The 24,099-nt window shown below is 40.5% G+C and overlaps 1 protein-coding gene across 6 annotated transcripts in view; it reads left to right on the top strand.

Moving 5' to 3' along the window:
- Nucleotides 1-24,099, top strand: part of LOC131541438 (endoplasmic reticulum chaperone BiP-like) — a 30,520-nt gene that overhangs the window by 3,960 nt on the left and 2,461 nt on the right. The window contains exons 1-8 of one of the 6 annotated variants that reach the window (XM_058777170.1): nt 3,084-3,629; nt 4,507-4,697; nt 7,269-7,500; nt 7,597-7,734; nt 7,973-8,085; nt 20,213-20,603; nt 21,809-22,046; nt 22,150-22,317. In XM_058777170.1, coding sequence (XP_058633153.1) covers nt 4,543-4,697; nt 7,269-7,500; nt 7,597-7,734; nt 7,973-8,085; nt 20,213-20,603; nt 21,809-22,046; nt 22,150-22,317 — 1,435 coding nt within the window. In that variant the 5' untranslated portion in view covers nt 3,084-3,629; nt 4,507-4,542. The other 5 variants (XM_058777167.1, XM_058777168.1, XM_058777166.1 and 2 more) reach the window with 5 other exon arrangements.

Raw genomic sequence — 24,099 nt, 5'->3', positions numbered from 1 at the left:
GTACTATGCACACATTGTGTACATACATTTTTTACATTGTACTTATATTTTAAAAATACCAGCATGTAATTACATCTGTAATTAATTTCTGTAATTACATTTATAATTACACTGTTGAACCATCCCTTACTCCTTAACCCACCCTTAAACCAACCCATCCCACCAAACCTGTCCCTAACCTCACCCGTATCCCACCTCAATACCAGAAAAAGTGCTTTGCAATATAATATAAACACAATAAGTACATTGTACTTATTTTTTGATGCAAGTACATAGTAGTTAAGGCCAGTTAATATAACGTGAGACCGGGTTTTCTGTACATAGAGACTATTTTTTAGACTATTTTTTCAATGTTTCTTTTTTTTTTCTTTAACTATGCTATAAACATAGTTAAAACATTTTGTAAGGTACAGGGTATACCCAGGGGTTAAGGTGAGTTGGAGCCCATCAGAGTGGAGTTCGCTGTCACCTACTGACTGTCGCATATTCTCTATTTTGTTTTAATATTAAGTTCTTATTTTGTAGTCCTTTGTTATTTTATTATTTATTGCTTTACTGTATCACAGTGTTGGCAACTCTTACAGATTTGCCTTGAAACATTGCTGTGACACAGAGTCCTCATAAAAGTCCTTTTTTATATTTGGTTAAATATAAGCTTTGTGCAACACTTCTTTACATTATGCAAACTTGACATGTATTAACAATTTGTAAAAAAAAATTCAATGTATTTTTCTCTAATTGTGATCACAGGTGAAAACTGCATCAGAGGGGGAGGATTTTCTGCTCCCTCATATACTGCAAGGACAACTTTGCAAGCATATGCAAAAGATCTCCAGAAATTTGTCAACTCCTGCCCACAGCTGAAAGGAAAAATTGATAATATGCCTATTAAAAATAAATGTAGATTTTTTTTACTGTTCTTTTTTTTTTTGTATAAGTGGTTGCAAATTAGTTTTTCCTGCATTCTGTTCTTGGAAAAGATCTGTTAAAATTTTGTTAAATAATAAAAATATTTCTTTAACTTAAGGTCTTTGGACCTTGCATTTAACTATGTAATACAGTTCATTGTTAATAACTTTGATACACATCTATTGTAGCATAACTAAATTGTTTAATGTTACACTTAAACAGTAACTACACGTAACAAGGGTGTATGTTTGCACAGTAGTTAAGAAAAATGTTGTAGTTCATTTTATTCTACTTGCCTCAAACCACATACGGAAGCACAAGTGCACCAACAGCTCTACAGCTATCAAAAAAACTTCAATTCGGTAAATGTACATGTGTATTATGATGGTATATTTTAGTGCTGTCAATCGATTAAAAAATGTAATCGCGTTAATCACAGTCATGGACAGTCATGGACTGTGATTAATCATGATTAATCGCAAATTTAAAATACTAGGATTTACCTGTAAATGTGTTGAAAAAGAAATGCATGAAACTAGTTTAAGGAAACAGAGTCTTTCACACTTCCGCCAGCTATGAGACATAATCCTTATTATTCTTTTATCATTATTCTTTTGTTTTTATTCAGCCATTATCAGCCTTTATACTGACAATAAAACGTTTACCAAGCCACATCGCTTCAATCTCAGTATACATTTACCCAAATATTATCAAAAGTATTTCTAAATAAATACAACAAAACATTCTTGCGACCTTACGTGAAGTATTATGACAAAATGCATTATGAAGAAGAATTGGACCTGTTCTGCAGCTGCATTAGAGCTAATATTAGCATCATGCTACATAAGACAATTTATGAGATTAATAGCACACTTTCACTCAGAACTCACTTCAAACCACCATCGAGTGTTTGTAATAACTTCCTTTTGCGATCACATGTGGAATTTGCTCGTTTACTGTTGTTAAAATATGCTATTTATAGCCTTTTATATTGCTGCACAAATTAGCATTTCAGATGTACACATTCAATCTCAAGAAAATCACATACAGACCATATCTATCGTAATCGTGTGTTTATTATCTTATATAATCTATAGTGACTGTTGTCATGTTTATTTCTGCTGCTCTGCTGAAACTCTATAATATACATTAGTAAAAGGATCTATTTTAATTTTTATTTGTCTATATACACTTTGAGCGGCCACGGTACATTAAAAAAGTAGCCCAAAAAACCCCAACCCACGGCTCTGTAATTTTTCCCGCGACTGTATTTTCAAAATAGCCCACTTGTGCCGTTACCCTGGCAACACTGTGCTGTACCCTCATCACACAATGATAGATAACCTTCCGCGCTGCGATGACGGGAAGAAGATGGGGTCAAATCTTATCAAATGATTAATCTGCGTTAATAAAAAAAATTAACGCGTTAATTTTTTTTAATTAATCGCATGCGTTAACGCGTTAACGTTGACACCCCTAGTATATTTATATGTTATATCCTGGGAGCAGCTGGAAACAGGTAATCTAGTTTCCCACTACTGCACCTCAACGGACATGATTCGCTGCTGAGTTGACCATATGCAATGCTCTTATCAGGTAAATTTTCATATCAATTTTTAAACCAAATCATAGCAGAAACTCATTACAAAATTTCCCCATACTTTAGTAATCTCGACTGGTGGTTTTTTAACTTTACTATAATTACTAAATTATACTATAGTATAGGCCTACTACAGTTTACTATTTGTTTCAATGTCATGCAATATGTTGTAATAATACAATAAGTACCCAGTATGTAGTGTAAAATATACTGCATCATATATTTTATGTTATTACATTAATAACTTGTTGTATAATAACAATAACGTATTATAAATCATAATATTGTTGCCAAACACAGTAGGTCATGCATACCACATAATCTTAAAATAGTTACACATTACTTATGAAATACTAACAGTATAAATACTTTTAATTTTCCAAGTCATTACCCCCTTTGCACATTGTTTCCGTTTACCTACACGTACGTACAGCTGTAAGTTATGCTCGCACGGAAAATTGCACTTTGTGTGTCATAAATACCACGTAATTTCAGAATAGGTGCCCTTTAGTTATAAAATACTTACAGTATAAATGCTTTATAATTCCACAGGTTATTACCCCCTTATTCCCCAAACGTCGCATATTGTTCCCTTATACCTACGAGTAGGTACTGTGGAGGTACTCTATAGTTACAAATAGGTACGCTGTAAATTCTGTTTAATTACGCGGTACATTGCGGGCTGTAATCTAAAGCATAACCAAATAACCTAATAATAATAGTCAGAATGTAACAGCCTACATTAATCAGAAATACCAAATACTCTTAATAATGACAATATTTAATGCTTTTGACAATATCTTTGGCTATCGTCGATACATGTTAATTTTCTTTCAATGCACCCCATCATCTTATCACGGGGCCCCCAACAGCCATCCCCCGCCCCTTCTCGAGAGCCACAGGAAATTCCTCCCTGCTACTCAGGCCCAGGGTTGATTTGGCTCCCTGTTTGATTTATGAACTGTGGGTGTGACCCCTGAGTGGAGCATATTAATGTGTTCTAGGCTTTCAGCTGAGATTTCAGATACTATTCCTAAATTAAGGACTCCTCTACGAGGTGCCTGTCAGCTTTTAAGGAATCTTTTTGCATCTTGGTGCAGGCAGCCCAGCTGGGACCAAGGTCAGTGCCCTGTAGGTTCAAGGGCTTCATGAGGTTTGAGTACAAAGTTATGGGGTCTATCCCATCAGGTGCTGTTGCTTTACTGAAAGGTTTCCTATTCTTTGTCACCAGTTTCTCTTAATTTGGTTGATACTTTTGTTGGAAGGTTGTGCTTTGCTTCTCCCTGCAAAAATAATAATAGGATAGTCCGCTCATTATTTCAGCAGAATATTATTACTCTGTCAGCTGTGTGACTGCTTAATGCAGTGAGTAACACCTGCTGGAAAATATGTGGATGCTTCCTCATACTGTTATTAACTAACAAAGTAAAGGAGATTTCTTACAAAATAATTCATAAGTTTTATCCTGCAAATCATTACATTTTGGGATGACTCTGCTCTGATGACTGTTGTTCATCATTTTTTAGAACTATCCATTCACAAAGGAATTTTGGCAAGACATTTTAGGTTTCATAAGGAGTAAAATTTATATGTGTCCTGTTTTGGAAGGACGTGGTGCTGGGTTTTGAATATGAAAAGCCTAAAAGAAAACAATTTACGTAGTGAATCTGATTTTGTTTCTTATAAAATTCCACATTCTCAGATGCAAATATTCAAACTCCAGACCTCTCTATTTCGTTTTCAATAAAGAATTTGAGCAATGCCTGTCATTGATCCAATTGTCTAAGAACAAAAAAGCTTTAAAAACTTTATCTATTGGTAACTCTTTTCCTATCTTTAATTACATGCAAGTCTCAAATAATTTGTTTCAGTTTGTAATGTGTTAAACACCCCCTTTTTTGTCATTGTCTATAATTTTTATTTGAAATAGACGTAAAATAGCCGTTTATTAGATGCCCTGACTTGTGACCTTTATGACCTTAAAGTACTCATTACAGAAATCAGTGTCCATTTGACACAAGATCAACATCAAAATGCGATTGCTTTGCCTGTTCCTGCTGGTGGCCAGTAGTTCCTGCTGGTGGTTTACCACAGAGGACGACAAGAAGGAAAGTGACAAGAAGGAAAGTTACAGGAAGGAAATTGTTGGGACAGTGATTGGAATAGACCTTGGGACGACCTACTCATGGTGAGAATGAGTTTGAAATCATATATAAGTTAAGTTAAGTCAACTTAGGGTTAGGGTTCACAGGATCCTTAAAATGTGTTCGTGTGTGTGTGTGTGTGTGTGTGTGTGCGTTTTGTGACAAATGAGGATATAAATTTGTATAATGACAAGGGTATGACAGGTATTACAAGGAGATGGTGACTTTTCAGGACATTACACCATGTCCCCACTTTTCAAAACGCTTATAAATCACACAGAATGGAGTGTATTGAAAATCTGAAATAGCACAAAGTCTCCTGTAAGGGGTAGGTTTAGGTGTAGGGTTGGTGTAGGGCAGGGTTCAAACTCACCAACCTGTGATTATCTAATGATCGTGAAGACTCTGATTAGCATGCTCAGGTGTGTTTGATAAGGGTTAGAGCAGATTTGAGGATGCCTGGTGTAGGGCAATAGCACATACAGTACATTTTGTACAGTATAAAAACCATTACGCCTATGAGATGTCCCCACTTATCACAAAAACAAACATGTGTGTGTGTGTGTGTGTAACTGTGCATCCGCAAAGTATTCACAGCGCTTCACTTTTTTCATATTTTGTTATGTTACAGCCTTATTCCAAAATAAATTAAATTCATTATTTTCCTCAAAATTCTACAAAACATTAACCCATAATGATAATAATAAAGTTTGTTTGAAATCTTTGCAAATTTAATAAATATAAAGAACGAAAAAATAACATGTACATACTGTAAGTATTCACTCAAAATTGAGCTCAGGTGCGTCCTGTTTTCACTGATCATCCTTGAGATGTTTCTACAACTTGATTAGAGTCCACCTGTGGTAAATTCAGCTGATTGGATATGATTTGGAAAGGCACACACCTGTCTAAATAAGGTCCCACAGTTAACAGTGCATGTCAGAGCACAAATCAAGCCATGGAGTCCAAGGAATTGTCTGTAGACCTCCGAGACAGGATTGCATCTGAGGCACAGATCTGGGGAAGGATACAGAGAGATTTCTGCAGCATTGAAGGTTCACAGAAGCATGTAGTCTCTGTTACCCTTAATGGAAGATGTTTGAAACAACCAGGACTCTTCCTAGAGCTGACCTCCTGGCCAAACTGAGCAATTGATGGAGAAGGGCTTTGGTTAGTGTGGTGACCAAGAAGCTGGTGGTCACTCTAGCTGAACTCCATGATCATATGTGGAGATAGGAGAAACCTGAAGGACAAACAACACTGCAACAATCCACCGATCTGGGCTTTATGGCGGTGTGGCCAAACTCAATCCTCTCCTCAGTGAAGACACATGAAAACCCACCAATAAAGCACCTAAAAGACCCTCAAACTCTGAGAAACGAGATTCTCTGGTCTGATAAACCTCAATTCACCAAAATATTGAGAGAGCCTTAATGAAAACCCAGTCCAGAGCATTCAGAAACTCAGACTGGGCAGAAGGTTCACCTTTCAACAGGACAATGAACATATTGCACACAGTAAGAGTGGCTTATAAACAACTCTGTGAATGTCCTTGAGTGGCCCAACCACAGCCTAGGCTTGAACCCAATCAAATATTTCTGGAGAAACCTGAAAATGTGCGTCTACCCCATCCAACCTGACAGATCTTGAGAGGTGAAGAGGTGAGGAGAAGAATGGTAGATAATTTCCAAATGATGATGATCAAAGTTTGTCGCATCATACCCCAAAAAAATTGAAGTTGTAATTGATGCCAAAGGTGCTTCAACAAAGTATTGAGCAAAGGCTGTGAATACTTATGTACATGTGATTTTGGTAACACGTTAGAATAGGAAACACTAATTCACTATTAACTTTTCCCTCAATAAATTCCTAATTTGCTTCTTATTAATAGTTAGTAAGGTAGTTGTTAAGTTTAGGTATTGGGTAGGATTAGGGATGTAGAACAAGGTCATGTAGAATAAAGCATTAATATGTGCTTAATTACTACTAATAAATGGCTAATATTCTAGTAATATGCATGCTAATAAACAACTAGTTAAGAGACCCTAAAAGAAAATGTTACTGTGATTTTTTTCTTCCGTTTTTTATTTGTAATAAATTTGCAAATATTTCAAACAAACTTCTTTCACATTGTCATTATGTGGTGTTTTTTGTAGAATTTTGAGGAAAATAATTTAATTCATTTTTTAATTATTAAGAGTTTAATTCACTTTGGAATAAGGCTGTAACAAAAAGTGAAGCGCTGTGAATACTTTCCGGAAGCACTGTATACACACACACATATATATATATATATATATATATATATATATGTGTGTGTGTAAAGGGGCTGACAAGACGTGAGACGTGAATGATGGGAAATGAAGTCCAGTTTGAAGTGTGGTGTGAGAGTCAATGTGGTGAGCGAGTGACCTCTGGTGGTGAATGAACGGAAGTGCAGGGACAGTATTCGTGACAGTGTGTGTGTGTGTGTGTGTGTGTGTTTATTTTAGTTTTTTCCTAGTAATTTAAAACATTTCTCTATTATTTTTAATTAACATATAAAAATAATAGTTTTTAAAAATATAACATATATAAATATAGTTTGTTCTTATACTATTTTATTTTTGTTCCAGTGTTGGAGTGTTCAAGAACGGCCGTGTGGAGATCATCGCTAATGACCAGGGAAACCGCATCACTCCATCATACGTGGCCTTCACCACCGAAGGTGAGCGTCTCATCGGAGACGCTGCGAAGAACCAGCTGACCTCCAACCCTGAGAACACCGTCTTTGATGCCAAGAGGTTGATCGGCCGCACATGGGGCGACTCGTCTGTGCAGCAGGACATTAAATACTTTCCCTTTAAGGTACACACATCTGCTAGCTTCTGTTTGAACTGTATTTGAACTATACTTCCCTTTGACTTCAATGTGAACACTAAACATCTGCTGCGTCTCTTCCAGGTTATTGAGAAGAAGAACAAGCCTCACATCCAGCTGGACATTGGATCAGGTCAGATGAAGACTTTCACCCCTGAGGAAATCTCTGCTATGGTTCTGACTAAAATGAAGGAAACTGCGGAGGCTTACCTGGGAGAGAAGGTAAAGTTTTGACTCCAACACCAAGAAAACATGTATACTGGGTCCCAAATGATGCACTATACACTATGCACTCATGCCCTATGTACTTATGCACTATAGTGTGGACACACTACTCACACTATTTACACTACAAAACAACATAGAATAGCGCATAAGTACACAATTTGGGACGCACCTATGTAATCTCAGTTGCACTGCAGTAAAACTCAACACCTGATCCCTTTCTGCTCTTCTAAAGGTCACACATGCTGTGGTCACTGTTCCCGCTTATTTCAATGATGCCCAGCGCCAGGCCACCAAAGATGCAGCAACTATCGCTGGTCTGAATGTCATCAGAATCATCAATGAGCCGTAAGTACTGTACTTTTGTTTTCTTGTAAAACAGGTCGTTTTCTTCTAGGTGTTTGTTTAAATCAACATCAGTGTTATTTTAGTATGATTGATATGCTAGTATTGTATATAATATTTTTATATTTATAATATTTTATAATAAATAGATTTAATTTTTATACTGTCCTCTCTATTAAATTTTTAGTTATTTTAGTAAAATTAGAAATATTGCCTTTTATATATATATTTTATTTTTGTTAACTTTTTTTTTCCATTACATTAAATTTTTTAAGGATTTAGTTAATGATAATATCTATGATGGACCTTTTGTTACTTAAGTTTTTTTAGTTGTTTTTTTCTTGTTATTTTTTAAATATTTCTTTATAGCTTTTATAAATTAGGTTTTAGTTATTTTAGTAAAATAAGAAATGTTGCCTTGGCAACTAACTAAACAGCTTTTTTAATAATTTGATTTTATTTCAGTTAACATTTATTTTATTCAACATGTTTTATGGTTTTCATTTTAGTTAATGATAATAACCCTGATGGACATCTTTTTTTATTATTAATTTTTTTTGTAGGTTTTTTTTTTTCATACAGTATATGTCTGTATAGTTTGTTTAATTTTACTTATTTTAGTACGTCAACATAAACTAAATGAAAAAGTTTTGTTACCTTTATTTATATAGAGCTTTATACAATGCTGATTGTGGCAAAAGCAGCTTTAAGGCCTTATACATACAGTCGAATGCGTAGCCTTTCAAAGTGTACTCCATTTGAAGTTGTACAAGAACACGGGTGGTCAACACATGAGCTCTAAAAAGCTTCATCCATGTTCAGTATCTGCTCTATTTTTCCCCGTTAAGTCATGACTGATAAAAAATATTTTTGAACTCTTTTAAACCAAAGCTGAACTGTCTCATACCCTCTCGCTCACAAGCGCTTGTCTGTTGTTGCAGTCTCTGCTATTTTGTTGTCGTTGTCCATCTCTTTAGTTTTGTTTTCTACTGTGAAACTACGGCCCAGGACAGTGTTGCCACCATGTGGAAAAACTGATTACTGCAAAATAACTTCAGTGCGCATGTGCGACCTGAGCGGACAAAGTACGCGAGGTTACAAAATTGGGTGGTGCGCGTACAGTACGCACAATACTGTTCTGATGACGCAATTTGGGCACTGTACGCTGTCTCTCGCGTATGTGTAAAAAGTGAAGTATACTTTGGGCTTTACAGTGTTAAACAGGAAAAGTGTGTTGATAATAGGGTTGTGTATCACCAGCAAACTCACGATACGATACATATCACGGTACAGAGGCCACGATATGATACATATCACGATACGGGACTGCACTGAATTTCACCTCGGAAGAATTTAGTAAAACAGCTGTTTATGAAACACTGCATACTATAGGGCCTTTGCTATCTATTGGCAGAGCAGGTAGTTGACCTCTGCATTATGAAGGGCCTCCATAACTGTACCATTGTACAATATAGGTAATGCCATATGTTTCATGTTTACATTGTGCACTCCCCACCAGGTACAATATTCTGATTGGTTGCATCTTGTTTTTAAGCCCATAAATAAAAATGTACTCCTTCTAATAAATTTATATTGTAATGTACTCATTCTAATATATTAAAATCATCTTAACATTGCTGGTAGGCTGGTAGTATCATTGCACAAATAAACACACTCTCTACATTTAAAAAATAAAAATTAGAAGAGTTCTAAACTAATGCGCTGTCTTCACTGTACCTCACGCACACACGTTTAGTCACTAACAGATCACGCTGCGTGTGCACAGACATTCTTTTTAGCACTCAGACAAACTTTTTAACGCTGCCCCACAATTGTATCAATAAAATAGCTTAATCGCTGAAGAGCTACAATATCTTTCTCAACAAGGAGCTGGTAACATCATCGTTTCTAAAGCAATTAAAGCCACAGCTTCACTGTTAATATAGAAACATGGCAAAACAGTGGTAATTCATACATACACAGCCTCTCTCTCTCTCTCTCTCTCATAAATGAACACTTGATAAGTTACACTTTTCTGATAATAGAATATTGAAGTGAAGATCACTAAACTGCAAGCTAACCAGTGTTTTCAGAAAGCAAGGGTTATGGCTAGAAGGGATACAGCTAAAACCGGAAGCTAACAATAAATGTAGTTTTCTACCTATTGGTTGTATTTTATTAACATCTACACCAACCTAAACCTACCCCTTGCAATAATGCAAAAGCAGTAATTATTGTTGTACAGTGTGACAGAAATTACGCTATATTGATGTGCGCATGGCCAGTAGCCGCGGCTGTATCCCTTCTAGCCTTAACTGAAAGCAAGCGCATTTATCCACAGTGGAGAGAGCGTGCGTACACATGGTTGCCGGGTTAATAAAAACAATTAACTCACTTAGTAGATATTTCCGTATTGTACAAGTGGGAAGCTCTGTCTCAGGGATTACGTCTCTTTATATCAGGCAACCCCGGCTGTGTTCCTTTGCGGCCAGATTAAACCTTGTTGTAGCCTATATATTATGCTCTATTCATTATTTTTTAGAAATCTTGCACTTTTCTACTCTGTTTTAAACGGTGTTCTTGTATTCAAATTAAGAGCAGTCCACTGCAGGCACACAAGTCAAGTCAAGTCAAGTTGAGCTTTATTGTCATTCCGCTACATGCGGGGGCATACAGTGGAACGAAATGTCGTGCCTCACAGGACCACGGTGCTACATAAATACAGGAATACAGCAGTGAAGTAAAACAATATAAACCTATACACAACTATCCTACTGATAGATTTGACTATAAATATGCTATATATAAAATTTTTTTTTTTTTACCTATACATAAACTAAAAAATACAAACAATACAAACTATACGAGTGCTTCAGATAAATACTGTACATGTGCGAAGAGAAACATTGTGAGTCAGCAGCTGGCTGGGGAATAGTGCAGGATGATTTGTAGTGCATGAGCATGTAAACATATGTATATTACTGAGTCTTTTTGTGGGATTTGTATACACACAGCAGTGTGTGTGAAAAGTGACTAGTGCGCATAGAGGAGGAGAGTGTGCTACTACAGGTGGTTTATACAGGCCCACTCACCTGTGTGTAGCACACTTCGATTGCACAAAAAAAAAAGTTCCATAAGTTTTAGATGGTCCATGTTTCAGGAGGTAGGGGTTTGTATGGGGGTTCTGAGAGGGGCGGGGTGATTTGAGTTCAGGGCTCTCACAGCCTGGGGGAAAAAGCTGTTGAGCAGTCTGGCAGAGCGGGCTCTGATGCTCCGGTACCGTCTTCCTGATGGTAGGAGCTGGAAGAGACTGTGGGAGGGATGTGTGGAGTCCTTCACGATACTATTTGCTTTGCTGGAGCATCATGTAAGGAAAATGTCCAGGATGGAGGGGAGAGGGGCACCGATGATCCTTGCAGCGGTGTTCACTGTCCGCTGGAGGGTCTTGCGGTCTGCTGCGGTACAGTTCCCGTACCAGACAGTGATGCAGCTGGTCAGCACACTCTCAATGGTGCCCCTGTAGAAAGTGGTGAGGATGGGTGGAGGGAGACTTGCTCTTTTCAGCCGGCGGAGGAAGTGTAGGCGCTGTTGTGCCTTCTTGGAGAGTGACATGGTGTTGGTGGACCAGGTGAGATCCTCTGTGATGTGCACCCCCAGGAATTTAGTGCTGCTGACTCTCTCCACAGGCGAGCTGTCGATGGTCAGTGGGGGGTGATCACCGGAGTTTCTCCTGAAGTCCATCACAACCTCCTTTGTCTTACTCACATTGAGGGACAGGTTGTTAGTGCCACACCATTCAGCCAGCTGTGCCACTTCCTCTCTGTAGTGCGTTTCATCATTGTTGCTGATGAGACCTACCACTGTTGTGTCATCAGCAAACTTGATGATGTGGTTGGAGCTGGACTTGGCAGTGCAGTCGTGGGTCAGCAGCGTGAAGAGCAGCGGGCTCAGCACACAGCCTTGTGGGGCACCTGTGCTCAGTGTGGTAGTGCTCGAGGTGTTGTGGCCGACACGAACTGACTGAGGTCTTCCGGTTAGAAAGTCCAGAATCCAATTACAGAGAGGAGTTGTTAAGGCCCAGCAGGTTTAGTTTATTTATGAGCTGTTGTGGAATTATTGTGTTGAATGCTGAGCTGAAGTCAATGAACAGCATTCTAACATAACAGTCTTTGTTTTCTAGGTGAGTAAGAGCCAGGTGGAGGGTGGAGGAGATTGCATCGTCCGTAGAGCGGTTTGGACGGTATGCAAACTGGAGCGGGTCGAGTGTGTTGGGGAGGCTGGTTTTGATGTTGTGCATGACTAACCTCTCAAAGCACTTCATTATGATTGGAGTCAGTGCTATGGGACGGTAGTCATTTAGACAGGACACAGGTGATTTCTTTGGTACCGGTATGATTGTTGTGGATTTGAGACGTGGGGACGACTGCCTGGCTCAGCGAGGTGTTGAAGATATCTGTTAGGACATCTGTCAGCTGTTCAGCACAGTCTTTCAGTACACAGCCAGGTATGTTGTCGGGACCCGCAGCCTTGCGTGGGTTGATCCTAGATAGGGTCTTCCTTACGTCGGCTGGAGACAGACAGAGCGCCTGGTCGTTGGGAGGTGTGGGCAGTTTTTGTGCAGGTGTGTCATTCTGCATTTCAAACTGTGAATAAAAGTGGTTGAGTGTATCTGGGAGGGATGTGTCATCATCACAGGCTTGTGGCGGGGGCTTGTAGTCTGTGATGGTCTGAATGGCTTTCCACAGACTCCGTGTGTCTCTGCTGTCTGTGAAGTGATTATTGATTTTTTGAGCATATGACCGTTTTCCATTTTTGATGCTGCGGGACAGATTGGCTCTTGCTGTTTTGAGGGCTGCTTTATCTCCTGATCTGAAAGCTTCATCTCTGGTCTTTAGCAGCCCGCGAACCTCTGCTGTCATCCATGGCTTCTGGTTGGCGCGTGTGGTGATGGTCTTGGTGACTGTCACATCATCGGTGCACTTTTTGATGTAAGCAGTCACAGTTTCAGTGTACTCCTGCAGGTCTGTGTGGTTGTTGTAGGGGGCCGCCTCTTTAAACATGTTCCAGTCTGTGTCCTGGAAGCAGTCCTGCAGTGCTGAGGTAGCATTTTCTGGCCATACCGTGATCTGTTTTTGAACCGGTTTGGCAAGTTTGAGAAGTGGTCTGTATGCTGGGATCAGCATAACAGAGATGTGGTCGGAGTACCCGAGGTGGGGGCGGGGTTCGCCTTTGTAAGCGTTCTTTTCTGTTGTGTAAACAAAGTCCAGTGTGTTATTTCCCCTTGTTGCAAAGTTCACATGTTGGTAGAACTTTGGCAAAACTGTCTTTAAGTTTGCGTGGTTGAAGTCACCGGCTATGATGAAAAAGCCGTCGGGGTTATTTGTTTGTTGTTCGCTGATGGCGCTGTACAGTTCACGAAGCGCGTCCTTAGCGTTTGCACACGGGGGAATGTAAACCGCGACAATAACAATGGCCGTGAACTCCCGCGGCAGATAGAACGGTCGACACTTCACAACCATAAACTCCACCAGCGATGAACAGTGTTTTGATACTAACGTAGTATTGTTACACCATTCTTTGTTGATATACACACACAAGCCACCGCCGCGAGTCTTACCAGACAGTGATGAATCTCTGTCCGCTCGGTAGCAGGTTTGCCCGTGCAGCTGAATGGCGGAGTCCGGGATGTTGTCGTTTAGCCATGTTTCAGTGAAAACAGACACACAACAATCCCTTGCCTCATGCTGTGTAGACCGACTGAGTTGAATTAAGTCCAGTTTGTTTTCCAGAGAGCGAACGTTTGAGAGCATGAGTGTTGGAAGAGCCGGTCTTGTGGGGTTAGCCCTTAGCCTAGCTCGTATACCTCAGCGCTTACCGCGCTTCCGTCCTCTCTCACACCGCTTGCGACGCCGCCTTGTGCGGGTAGCGTCAGTAGGCGAGGCCGCGGTCTCGAGGTCCGGCTCCAGCAGTAAACAAAGGCCTCGTAGCTTCTCAGTAGCCGCCGGCGAGAGTTTGTGTTTGTATGTGTTGTTGATATCCAAAAGGCTTTGGCGATCATAGATGTATCCCGGAGTGATCTCCCGATGAATTAGCGGTAAATTGACATTGTTTGGAGACGAACAGACGACATTAAAAGACATAAAAGCACCGTCTTTGGAACCCGGAGAAGCCGCTGCGTCTGAGTGCGCCGCCATCTTTATTTACACGTACTGCGATATCGATATAGGAACAGCTGTATCGATACTCATATTGTCAAATCTCTTGTGATGATACATCTTCGTATCGATGTATCAAACACAGCACTAGCTGATAATGCAAGAGGACAATAGCAAACCATACATTTTTCAGTTAAAGTGTAACGGGAAAACAAGGCTGAGGATCCAATTTCAGTAAGATTTATTAAGATGATAAACAAAGAGCTAACACTGGAGCAGGAGACAGGAATACAGAACAGGAACATGCATGATTTTTTCCCAAACCAGCTCAGTGAAAACTTCATTGGTCGTGTCAATCACAGTGATGAATGCTTACACCAAGCAAAACCCCTAAGCCTACCCCTCACCCTAACCAATGAAATTAGCTTCTGGGTGGGATTTTTGCTGAACTAGCTTGGAGAAAAAATGCACCAGGAACATACACAGGAAACATACACCAGGAATCCAGGAACAAAGACCCTGGACCAGGCAAGCACAGGGGTACAAATACACAGGGTAACAGGGATAACAAGGGGAAGGAGTCAATGAATCACCATAGTAACACACAAAGGTAACCAAGGTAACAAACAAGAAGGAGAAGGAAACAGGAACTAAACAGTGGAGTGAATACGAAACAAAGGGAAACAGAATAATCTACAAAATAAGAGTCCATGACTGACACAAATACAGGGGAACACAGACTGGGTATTGTGACAGTCCAGGAGGAAGGTGGAGTGAAGACAGATCGGGGGAGGGATGGAGAGCCAGGCCCATGGACAGGAAGTAGGACTGAAGATTGAGGATGGGGAGCCAGGGTGGAGCTCGCAGAGCAGGAAGTCAGAGTAGAGCCGATGGAAAAGGAACCAGGGCGTAGCTGGTGGCGCAGGAAGCCAGGGTGGAGCCGGCAGAGCAGGAAGTCAGGGTAAAGCCAATGGAACAGGAAGTAAAGGTGGAGCCAACGGAACAGAGAGGCTCTGGGTTGGCATCCATCTTGTGGTGAGGTTCTGTGCTGGCAGCCATGTCGTGACAAGACTGGAGTGGGAACCACAGGACAGGAAGGTGCTGAAATCACAGGATTAGTGACCATCAGAACTGGACATGCTGGTGACCAAGATGGGCTAAGCTTTGTGGTCACCTGACCTTGGTGTATGATTCCCCTGCAAAAAATATTTAGGGGAAGCATCCTCCTCCACTTCCCCAAGAGTGAAGGAAGACCCACTCAACAAAAGCGCATAGTCCAAGAATTCAGCTAATGATCCTTGAGGACCATCGCGAATGAGTGTAGATTGGAATTGTTAATTGAGTCTGTAACAAATCTGAAGAGTCATATAAGCAAGGTCCAGGAAATCTTTGGTATGGTCCTCGAGTGATTGTTTACCTTGGCGCAGACAGATGAGTCTTCCTGCAGGATCCATTTGTGGCGAAGTCATCTGTTATGTACTGCTCTAAGACTTGAAAGGTTGGATTGTCTTTTATTGGAACAATCCATAAACATTATCCAAAATATGGGCAGCAGGCAAGTAATCCAAAAAAGCAACAAGGCATGAAACTCAGACAAAAGTAGCAAGAGTAACAACTAGCAAGACTTCACAATGTGACAGAAAAAACACAGGGATTCTATAGGCAGAGGTAACGAGCAAAAGGCAAAAACAATCAGGCATGCTGGATCCAGGCAATGGGTTATGGGAAATGCTGTCCAGGAAAGGCAATGTTATGGGATGGTGTGCCCTCTGGTGGCTATCAAGGGCACTCCAGCTGATGATCGTGACATAAAGTCAGTTCATCATTGATTTAGTGATGTCATTGTCCAGCACAGTTCAGTTCTCTTCAAATAGTGTCTGTGCAATCAAGCCCACAATATTGCTAGAAATGAAGTCTCCCCAGTTAAGAAAGCCAAAGGCGACAGTGGCAAGAAACTAAAACTCCATCGGTAACAGAATGGAGAAAAAACCTTGGGAGAAACTAGGCTCAGTTGGGGGCCAGTTTTCCACTGGCCAGATGAAACCAGCATGGTGTGGTTTAATTCCACCCTGCAACAAAAGTCAGACTGTGCAGAGGATTCATCTGGTTCTCATAATCTTGTGCCGATGGCCGTCTAGTTGACGAGGTCTTCACAGGGGAAGCATCTAGTTGACATTCAGGGCTGTAGGGGTCATTTCGAGGTGCTGATCCACTATCTGTTCTAGATACGGACTGAATCTGCGTGGTTACGGTGACCTCGGAATAATAACATAACAAACTAATATTAGAGTAGATGCCATTCTTCTTACAATATAACAAGTACATTGGGTGTTATGGGGAGTGTTCATGGTTCCGGTTTCCATAAATAATGCAGCCTAAAAATCCTGTAAAGGATTTAAAATTTTAGAAATGTGTCAGCTTGTTTTTTGTATGCCAGGTTAAAGAGATGGGTCTTCAATCTAGATTTAAACTGAATTGAACTAATTCTGCCTCCCGAACAATGCTAAATAGATTGTTCCAGAGTTTGGGCGCTAAACAGGAAAAGTATTTGCCTCCCACATTTATTCTGGGTATTATCAAATGGACAGAGTTTTAAGATTGCAGCGGACGTGAAGGACTGTAATGCATTAAAAGCTTGCTCAAGTACTGAGGAGCTTAATCATTCAAGGCTTTACAAGTAATTAGCAAGATTTTGTATACAATGTTTGATGTTTAATAGGGAGCCAGTGCAGAGTTGACAGAACCGGGCTAATATGGTCATACTGCCTGGTTCTAGTAAGAACTTTAGCTGCTGCATTTGGTCCAGCTGGAGTTTGCGTATTAAGTGCAAAGAGCAACCACCCAATAAAGTATTACAATAATCTAACCTTGAGGTCATGAATGCATGAATTAACATTTCTGCATTTGACATTGAGAGGATAGGTTATAATTCAGAAATATTTTTAAGAACAATGTGGTTTTACAAATGCTAGAAATGTGGCTTTTGAAGGAAAGATTGTATAAATAAAACACTTAGGTTCCTAACTAATGATAAAGAACTAACAGAGCAGCCATCAAATGTTAGACAGTGTTCTAGGTTATTACATGTGGAGGTTTTTGGTCCAATAATTAACATCTATGTTTTTTCAGAATTTAGCAGTAGGAAATTGTCACATGTCTGCCCCGTCTTGTGTTCTTTTGTTCTGCTTTCCCGACTTCTTTAAGCCCACACCTGTTTATGTTTTGTTAATCATTCACAAGTCCCTGTGTTTCTTCAGTTGATTATCCAGTCTTGTGGTATGTCAGTGTTTGTAGTGCTATTGTGTGTGAGGCCATCTCCTGTTTTGGATTACTAGTGTATTTGTTATTAAAAACTTTATATTGAATCATCTTCATCTCCATACGTTCCTATACACACATACAGTGACAGAAGACTGGACCTTTAAAGTGTAATATGTTTATTTTGTTTTTCCACCATTTTGTTTTTGTATTTATGGATTCCCCCTCTGTGCTCGTCCTCCTGCTGGAGCAGGGAGAACGCTCCCTTGAGGACCACACTAGAGACTTTGTGGACATTTCCAACTGTACCCACTACCCGGACAGCAGCCTCTCTACATCGCGGGAATGAACAACACCGCCTTTGCCACGAGCTTTGCAACGTTTGTGGAGTGGGTGCTGGTGAGCAAAGGATCCAGTTTCACCATTGGCCCTGCTGATGAGGACGCCACCAGCCCCACTCCAGATCCAGAGTACTCCTGTACTGTCTGAACTGTTTGAATCTCCAGAGTCGACTGAATCTCCTAAAATGTTTGAACTGTTTGGACCTCCTGAATCTCCTGAACCGTTTGAACTGATTTAATCTCCTAAACTGTCTGGACTGGCTGAATCTCCTGAACTGCCTGAACTAGCAGAATCTCCTGAACTGTCTGGACTATTTGAATTAACTGAATCGCCTGAACAGACTGAATTCCTAGAGCTGTTCCAACCTCCCTCTCCCACCTCCTCTCCAGACTCCAGCCAGTCCTTCAGCCAAAACTCCACTGGTCTCTGTCTGTCCCTCAGCCATTCATACCTAAAACTGTGTGTTTGCCGCAGGACTTCCAGCCACCAGTTCCATCTGGGTCAGTGGAACCCCCTGTCTCCACCTCTAGCCTCTGAGCTGCGGACTCCACTTCAGCTCTCCGACCCTTTGGCTCCACCTTGGCTCCATGCTCCCTCATCTGCACTGCCTGTCAGCCCATCAGCTTCACCGGGCTCCTTCATCCCTCTGGCTCCGCTCTGGCCAGTCGTCGTCCCTCCTCCACTTTGGGACACCACTCCTCTGGCTGTTCCTCATCCCTCCGTCCCTCTGGCTCTATTGGGCTCCTCCTTCCCCTCGGTTCCACCTTGGTCCTCAGTCGCACCGGCTGCACCATGGCCTTCGAGATCCCCTCCTCTGCCTCAGTAACTTAAGCCGTCAGCCCCTCCTCCTCTGTGTCACCCTGGCTCTGTGGCTATCTGTCTCTGGGCTCCACCTCCATCAGCTCCGTCACCGTCGGTTAGCCCCCTGGTGTAGTCAGTCCAATCTCCACCATGGCTCCTCCCTCCATCAACTCCACCGTGGGCTGCCATCCTAGCTGGACTCTGGATCCTCGCCTGCATCCTTATGCTCCTGGCTTCCCTCTATCGTCGCCGCCCTGGTCCTCTAAGTTGGTTCCGTTTCGCCGCGAGGTCAAGCTTTGTTGGAGAGGGAAGTAATGTCATGTGTCTGCCCCGTCTTGTGTGCTTTTGCTCTGTTTTCCTGCCTTCTTTTAGCCCACACCTGTTTGTGTTATGTTAATTATTCCCCTGTGCTAATAAGTCCCTTTGTTTCTTCAGTTGATTCTTCATCTACGGTACGTCAGTGTTTGTAAAAGTGAAAGTGAAGTGAGGCCAAGAATTTGTCCGGAATTTGTGCTCTGCATTTAACCCATCCAAAGTGCACACACACACGCCCAGAGCAGTGGACAGCCATTTATGCTGCGGTGCCCAGGGAGCAGTTGGGGGTTCGTTGCCTTGCTCAAGGGCACCTCAGTCATCATAATGAGGGTGGAGAGAGCGCTGTACATTCACTCCCCTTACCTACAATTCCTGCTTGACCTGAGACTTGAACTTGCAACCGTTAGGTTACGAATTTGACTCTCTAACCATTAGGCCACGACTTCCCTTGTAGTGCCATTGCATGTGTGAGTTCATCTCCTGTTTTGGATTACTTGTTTATTTGTTATTAAAGACTTTAATCATCTTCATCTCCATGTGTTCCCATGCACACATACCATGACAGAAATTACTAGTCATCCAGTTTTTTATATCAACTATGCATTCCATTAGTTTCGCGAATTGTTATATAGAAATATAGAGCTGAGTATCATCATCATAACAGTGAAAGCTAACAGTATGTTTCCTGATGATATCTCCTAAGGGTAAAATGTAAAGCATGAAAAGCGACAGTCCTAGTACTGAACCTTGTGGTACTCCATACTGCACTTGTGATCCTCATTATTCACTGCTACAAATTGATGACAGTCAGAAAAGTAGAATTTGAACCATGCCAATGCAATTCCACTAATGCCAACATAATTTTCTCGTGTATTCAACAGAATGTTGTGGTCGAGTGTCAAATGCAGCACGAAGATCCATTAGCACTAATAGAGAGATACAACCAATCGGATGATAAGAGCAGGCCATTTTTAACTCTTATGAGAGCAGTCTCAGTACTGTGATACAGTCTAAATCCTGAATGGAAATCCATAGTTGTGAGGATATTGCCTTTTCTAGTATCTTTAACAGAAAAGGGAGATTTGAGATTGGGCTATATGTAGTGACATGCATACAGACAAATGTTGCTTTGGCAACTAACTGAAATAAAATGTAAAAAATGTGAATTATGGTTTTATGTTTTTTTATGGTTTTATGGTTTATGGTTTAATGGTTTTGATTAATAATAACCCTGATGGACACCTTGATGCTATCCACAGAACCGCCGCCTCTATTGCTTATGGTCTGGACAAGAAGGACGGTGAGAAGAACATCCTGGTGTTTGATCTCGGTGGCGGCACCTTTGACGTTTCCCTGCTGACCATCGATAACGGCGTCTTTGTGGTGGTGGCCACTAATGGAGACACTCACCTCGGCGGGGAAGACTTCGATCAGCGTGTCATGGAGCACTTCATCAAGCTCTACAAGAAGAAGACCGGAAAGGATGTGCGCAAGGACAACCGCGCCGTGCAGAAGCTGCGTCGTGAGGTGGAGAAGGCCAAGAGAGCGCTGTCCACCCAGCATCAGGCCCGCATCGAGATCGAGTACTTCTTCAGGGGTGAAGACTTCTCCGAGACGCTGACCCGCGCCAAGTTTGAGGAGCTCAACATGGTAAGAGAAGCTCCGCATTACCAACTAAACCTTAACTAAACTAAAACTACAATTTATTAACAATATTAATAAAACTGCAATTTATTAATAGTATTAATAAAATATAAAACTGAATAAAACTTATTCGTCATATGTACAAGTGTCAATGACAATATGTACATTGAAATGCTTTTTGTAAGGCTTAGGCAGTCTACAATAATACAATGATAATAATTATAGAATAATAGAAATAAATAAAAATAATAATAATAAATATAGCTGCAAGCAGCGATTCCCGGGGTTCAAGCACTAAAGGCATTTAAGCACATAAGGAAAAAGACATTGTGTTAACATGGCTGTAACCACCTAAATCAAGGATTTAGAGCAACTTGTGTCAGAGAGAGAGTTTGGTGGTCAGTAAAGTAGGATAAGGAATATTAACATTGTTGCTGTTTAATTACAATGGCGAACACCATTATGGTGAAAATTAATCGTAGATGGAGGTTTTAATTGCAGGTTAGAATTCTAATCCCCGATTTGTTAATTTGTGTTTAAAATTACAGTAAGTGGTGCAACACAACTCGATTTAAAATAAAACTCAGATCAACAAATCCTTGATTAGCTCCAAACTTTGCTTAATTTAATCCTTGTTGGTGCAACCCACCCTCAGACTTGTAACCCACAGGTCACGGGTTCGAGTCTCGGTCCAGCAGGGATTGTAGGTGTGGGGAGTGAATGACCAGCGCTCTCTTCCAACCTCAAAACCACGACTGAGTAGAGACCCTTGAGCAAGGCACTGAACCCCCAACTTCTCCCTGGGTGCTGTAGAAAAAATAGCTGGCCACTGCTCCGGGTGTGTGTTCGTGTGTGTGTGTGTGTGTGTGTGTGTGTGTGTTTGTGTGTGTGCTTGTTTGTTCACTACTCACTGATGTGTGTGTGAACTTGGATGGGTGAAATGCAGAGCTCAAATTCCGAGTATGGGACACCATACATGGCCACGTCACATCACGTCCTTTCCTTTAAAATGACACAAAAAAAACTCACAGAATATTACTAAAACTTTTGAATTAAAATTAAAACTGAAAATCTAAAAATAAAAAACTAATTCAAAATAATGATGAATAATATCACAGTTTATTGAAAAAAAATAAATAAATAACTTTGATTGTGCCTGTATCTGTTCAGTTCATGGAAACAAACAATGTTTTGTGCTTTTCTCCTCACAGGACTTGTTCCGCTCCACAATGAAACCAGTGCAGAAGGTTCTGGAAGATGCTGACCTGAGCAAGTCTGACATTGACGACATCGTTCTGGTCGGCGGCTCCACTCGTATTCCCAAGATCCAGCAGCTGGTGAAGGAGTTCTTCAACGGCAAGGAGCCGTCCAAAGGTATCAACCCCGATGAGGCCGTGGCTTACGGAGCCGCCGTCCAGGCCGGAGTCATGACAGGAGAAGAGGACACTGGTGAGTCTGTCTGCAGCCTTTAATGATGCCACATCTAGGGCTGGGCTGTATAATCACACCAACTCTCTTGTGAAGTACTTAATGGCTGAAATGTGTTGAAAAGGTGACTTGGTTATTCTGGATGTTTGCCCTTTGACCCTGGGAATTGAGACGGTTGGAGGAGTGATGACCAAACTCATTCCCAGGAACACCGGTGTGCCCATCAAGAAATCCCAGCCTTTCACCACCACTTCTGACAACCAGCAAATCGTGGCCATCAAAGTTTATGAAGGTGAGCAACACTTTCAGAGTCAAAACGGACTTAGTTTATGATCCCAAATTTATGATCCCATTTTTATTCAGTTTATATGAAAAGAGTTTTAATGGTTTTGTTTTAGATTTTGAAGATAAAACTTAAAAATAGAAAACCATAATCCCCCCCATATTTTGCTGCATTTTAAGCCATTTCTTGCTTAAAATTGCCAATGTAGCTGACGTGTTAAAACACAAACAATCCTTTTATTCAGTTGATTCATATGAAATGTCTTTAATTTTAGTTTTAGGTTTTTTTTTTAAATTGAAGATAAATTTCAAAACTTATGAATTGTTTATTTAAATATATATTAGGGCTGCCCTCGACTAAAGATTGTTCTGGTTGACTAGTAGTCATTTGAAGCATTAGTCGATTAGTCGCACATTTATTAGCAAACCATTTCAATTATAATAATGACACTTTAATTGCCTACATTGCTTAATAAGCGTTCAAGCACATGCACAAAGCTTGCCACAGCACACCAGCAGAAGTAATGATTATGAATGTGTCAGGGAAAAACAGTAAGGAGGCATTCATATTTTAATAATTTGTTGATAAACTAGTGCTTTCTTTGTTTCCGGCTTAAGAGATTCAGTCAGCGACAGTGACTTGTCATCTCTACAGTAGTGGATGCACGTGTTTTCAATTCAATTCAATTCCATTCAATTCAATTCAATTCAATTCAATTCAAGTTTATTTGTATAGCGCTTTTCACGAAACAAATCATTGTAAAGCAGCTTTACAGAAAATGTAAATTTCTACAATATATTTAGTAGTAGCTTATCAGTGGTGACTGTGTCAAGTTGATGTACACATGGCAGAAATGTACGGTAAAAATCAGTTAATGACGTAATCAAACAGACGATGAACATTATTAACAGCAATGATTATATGTTGCAATCAAACTTAGCTCTGTATGTTGTTCCAGGGTTGGCATCGTCTCTTCTCAGGTGTTCTGGATCCAGACTGAAGCTTGTGTAATTCCTAGTTACATCCTATGGCAGAAAAAGAGAAACAAATAGAGACAAAATTAGTGTAGCTGCTGTTCCAACCAAGCAAAAATGATTTGTTCAACCCAAGCAAAAGGATAATAATGTGCATTTGATGAGATATGACTGCAGTACAAGATTATGAAATACATTATATGAATGCTTGGCTAAAGAGATGTGTCTTTAATCTAGATTTAAACAGAGAGTGTGTCTGAACGCCAAACGTTATCAGGAAGGCTGTTCCAGAGTTTGGGAGCCAAATGCGAAAAAGCTCTACTTCCTTTAGTGGACTTTGCTATCTTAGCTACTACCAAAAGTCCAGAGCTTTGTGACCTTAGGGAGCGTGATGGATCGTAGCGTGATAGAAGACTAGTTAGGTACACAGGAGCTAAACCATTAAGGGCCTTATAAGTAATCAGTAATATTTTGTAACTGATATGGAACTTAATAGTTAGCCAGTGTAGAGATTGTAAAATTGGGGTAATATGATCATATTTTCTTGACCTGATAAGGACTCTAGCCGCTGCATTTTGGATAAATATTAACTATAATGTGCTTCATAAAATACCACTACTGGCCAGATTTCAGAGAGGTCAACTAATCCATTAAAATGTCAAAAAATACAGTAATTTCTTCAATTTACCAGCAAGTGTCCTTGAGATACACTGAAATGAATGGGCTTCTATGCTAGAACTATTTTGTTGTTTGGAACTATTGGCTGCTCCATGACATGCTTTACTTCCTATGGATTCCTATGGAAGTGCAACTCTGT

The sequence above is a fragment of the Onychostoma macrolepis genome, chromosome 05 (genome assembly GCF_012432095.1).
Source record: "Onychostoma macrolepis isolate SWU-2019 chromosome 05, ASM1243209v1, whole genome shotgun sequence".
Taxonomy (NCBI): Eukaryota; Metazoa; Chordata; class Actinopteri; order Cypriniformes; family Cyprinidae; genus Onychostoma; species Onychostoma macrolepis.
This window is presented reverse-complemented; position numbering and strand designations above follow the sequence as displayed.